The sequence below is a fragment of the Branchiostoma belcheri genome, unplaced genomic scaffold (genome assembly GCF_001625305.1).
Source record: "Branchiostoma belcheri isolate BF01 breed outbred unplaced genomic scaffold, Haploidv18h27 scaffold6, whole genome shotgun sequence".
NCBI classification, from domain to species: domain Eukaryota; kingdom Metazoa; phylum Chordata; class Leptocardii; order Amphioxiformes; family Branchiostomatidae; genus Branchiostoma; species Branchiostoma belcheri.
The window spans coordinates 6,810,902-6,814,583 of record NW_017804242.1 but is presented as its reverse complement, the minus strand read 5'-3'; the positions used below and the strand labels follow the sequence as shown (position 1 = coordinate 6,814,583).

General features: G+C 39.5%; 1 protein-coding gene and 1 pseudogene across 1 annotated transcript in view; one reads left to right on the top strand and one right to left on the bottom strand.

Moving 5' to 3' along the window:
• Nucleotides 1–22: 22 nt before the first annotated feature.
• On the top strand, nt 23–1,825 carry LOC109482315 (annotated as a pseudogene).
• Nucleotides 1,826–2,029: 204 nt separating this feature from the next.
• Nucleotides 2,030–3,682, bottom strand: part of LOC109482513 — a 1,791-nt gene continuing 138 nt past the window's right edge. Inside the window, exons 2-4 of the mRNA XM_019785244.1 lie at nt 3,318–3,668; nt 2,876–3,010; nt 2,030–2,488 (exon numbers count right to left, since the gene is read on the bottom strand). Of these exons, the coding sequence (XP_019640803.1) occupies nt 2,326–2,488; nt 2,876–3,010; nt 3,318–3,646 (627 nt within the window). The 5' untranslated portion in view covers nt 3,647–3,668 and the 3' untranslated portion in view covers nt 2,030–2,325. The remainder of the gene's footprint in view (nt 2,489–2,875; nt 3,011–3,317; nt 3,669–3,682) is intronic.

The following is a 3,682-nucleotide window of genomic DNA, read 5'->3' as shown; positions in this document are numbered from 1 at the left end:
CCTGGCAGGCCCAGTGTTGGAGATGGAGAACCACCTGGCGGGTCCAGTGTTGGAGACTGGAGAACCACCTGGCGGGTCCAGTGTTGGAGATGGAGAACCACCTGGCAGGCCCAGTGTAGAAAAGGACTCTTCCAAAGGCAAAGGACTACGGTGCAGCCTGTGTACACATGGCAAATGCTACGCGAACAGCAGTTCACTAGCAGAACATAAGCGCCGATGCCACGGGGCTGGGAAGCCCCCAGCATTTCAATGTACGTTGTGTGACCTAAGCTTTGTTTATGGTAGGGACTTTCAGAATCATGTGGCTAGTCACGAAGGGGAGAGGAGATTTGCATGTTTAGTGTGTGGGCGAAAATATCTCCACAAGTCAAGTTTGTATGCTCACAGAAGAGTCCACGACCCTGATGGACATAAGTGCCTCACATGCCACAAGTTTTTCTCATCTAAGGCCAAACTCCAGGAGCATCAGGCAACCCATTCCGGAGCCCGTGAACACCAATGTAGAATCTGTCATAAACTGTTCAGATACAGGAGAGGTCTGACCACGCACCTCAAGCATGTTCATTTCCAAGGCACTGTTGAATCACCACAACAGTGCCCAGTTTGTGAGAAGGAGTTTAAGTGCAGACAGTATCTAAAGAAGCATGTGACGACAGTGCACTCTGAAAGGAATTTTTTGTGTGATACTTGTGGCAAATGCTTCAAATCTAAAGAAGTCCTGAAAACGGCACCACAAAACACATGAAAATCCAAGATTAAAGAAATTTGTGTGTGAGAAGTGTGGAAGGAAGTTCCATTCAAAAGAAGAACTTGAGCATCATGCTCCCATCCATATGTAGACCATATTTTGTTTTTCATGCCACACCAATTTAATTTGTTGTATCTCTGATTCGCCTGCTTCAATTTTTTTTGATTTGGAAAAAAAAAGATTCAGAATCAAGTCCAAAATGCTCATATTTTGGCCCAAACAGTTGAAGAAAGCTCCTTGCCTTCCTATAGGTTTCAGTTTATTCATCATTTAAGCAAGAAAAAGGCATTGGTTTGATAACAAGTTCAAATTCATTGTTTGAATTATAAACCAGTCTGGTATGTTGACATCATAGATCCTATAATAGCTTCTAGGGCCGTCAGATTATGCCCAGGTCTGTTTTTATTTCTTTTTTGCCCTGCCACTTCATATTTATACTGAAAAAATCTGAGAAACAACAAATCAAATTGGTGTGGGCTCAAGTTCAACTATGTTGGTTGGTTTATACCTTGTAGATCTGTAGACTCTGTATCCAACTTTGTTCATCTTTTCAAGAGCAAACTAAATGCCTTTTAGACCATGCTTTATTTCTGTTTTTCAAATATGTTGGTTGGTTTGTACCTTACCTAGACTGTTTATAAAGATTTTCAAGAGCAAAACTAAGTGCCTCTTAGACCATGTTTTGTTTCTGTTGGTTGGTTTGTACCCCATGGATCTGTAGAATCTGAATTCAACTTTGTAAATATTTTCAAGAGCAAAACTACATGTAAGTGCCTTTTACACCATGTTTTATTTCTGTTTCTGTTGGTTGGTTTGTACCCTATGGATTTGTAGAATCCGAATTCAACTTTGTTCCTTTTTGAAGAGTAAACTTAAGTGCCTTTTGATTGCTGTATCACTGTTTCTCAGGTGATGTACAAGATCAAAAACATGATGTTACAATTCAGGAAAAATAGATGTGTACAGATGTAGAATACATCTGGTTATCTATAGCTATGAATGAAACTGCAGTACATAGTGATTATAATCATTTTTGTAAAGTGATGTATAACAATAGAAAGAACATGGTATTCAATTGGTAGACAATTCAGCAAAAATATATGGTACATGTATTTTTGTTAACAATCAGAATAAATTTAGTAATATATGCTTATTATCTGTGTGCCATTTTTTTGCTTTCAAAACTTTACAACATACAATATTTGTACAATGTAAAGTATAACTATATAAAGTCAATATAGTACAATGATGTAAGGCTGAGATGGTCCATTCATTAAATCTGTAAATATGACAACCTGAAAAAGTATAGTATTCATCTGATATGTGTGATTTCAGGTGCACTGCATAGTACTGAAATTGACAAATACTAGTACTAGTACTCTCTTCAATAAGCACCTCCATGAATGTAGATTTTTGCTGCAAATATAGTTACATGAATATTTTAATTGCACATTGTATGATTTCCTTTGCTTATTGCAATTGCCTTTCATATCAAGGGAGAGAATTCTACAGTCCAGAAAAATTGTCCATGTATTACTTCATACCTCTAACACTACATTAAAACCACCATAAATAGATTAAAGTCCAATCCCTGCCCTTGTTGAGGGCAGCATTTTGCTCTCATCAACACGGTGATGCTGCCGAACCCCACGTGCACCACGTGATGGCTCATTTGGGCCTGATATGTGCCCAGCTTTTCGCTGGCTCTTTCTTCTTCTTATCAGGTCAAATGCATGATTCCTGTAGCAAATAGAATGTAAATCTGGTTGCATTATGCTGTCAGATTAGCCATTTGTCATTATTGTAAAAATAAATTTATACGGCACAGACCCTTCCAACAAGGATTCCAAAGGACATGTGGCCAGACATTACACCAATAACAAAAATCAGGCACTAGTACAGGACACCATGGACAAATTCATATCAAAGCCCTGTATAAAGAAGCAAGTACGGACAAGTTTAAGTGACCCTTCAAAATAGACTGGGAATTGGAATGGGCAGTGCATTTCCCTACACTGTCAGGTTTCTAATCTCTTGATTCTCTCTTGAAGTGTGTACCTTTAATGTTTTTAGAGGGATTGCAAGGAGTGTACTTGAGCTGGGGTTTGTGTACATTATCAGTCTTACCTCGGTGTGATTCGAATGATGTGCCTCTTGTCCAGGGACAGGCATGTGTTCATCTCGGTCGAGGGACAGTCATGTCTGGGCTCAGTGGTCACCACTGGATATACAGATGACTTCTTTGTTCTCATATCCCACTTCCTGTAGAAAAAGGATATTAGGCATTTTGAATATAATTAGTAGTAATAATGCATAATCAACTTTTTTATAACGCTTACTACTGCTACATGTACTATCTTTTGCTTTGTTTTGAATGTAATGAAGTGAAGCTAGGAGAGATATTTACAGAACAAACTATCTACTACTGCAGTGTACTTCTGAAATTATATGATAAAGTCAAACAATGCATGACATACTCTCAATGGAGGAAGCATCATGGGTGGCTTCTGAACTACTAGGTAGTTCCCAGGCCACCCAACTGCCTGACAAAAATAACACTGCCATATACCTATGTGGATCCAGTCTTGTTGCAAGCATCTCACAGACAGTTCCAAAGTGACGTGTCAGTTCTCTGGCTGTCAGTGTTCCTTGATGTCCTGTTTTGTCATCCCCCGTCATTTCACTGAAGAACTGCTCACAAAGTAAGCTGGAGAATGCCCTTTGATTGTAGGTACCTTGTTGCACGAGTGGATACAACAGCATATGTGCATCAATGCTTGTGACCGTGTCTTCCCATAGCTGCCATGGACACCCTACACTTGCTATGTGTCTTCCTGGGGGTGGGAATCTGTGGAAATTAACACCCTCCATCAAGTATGTCCTTAATCTGAATCGCATCTTTGCTCTGTCTACTGAAGAAATACCAGGATCATC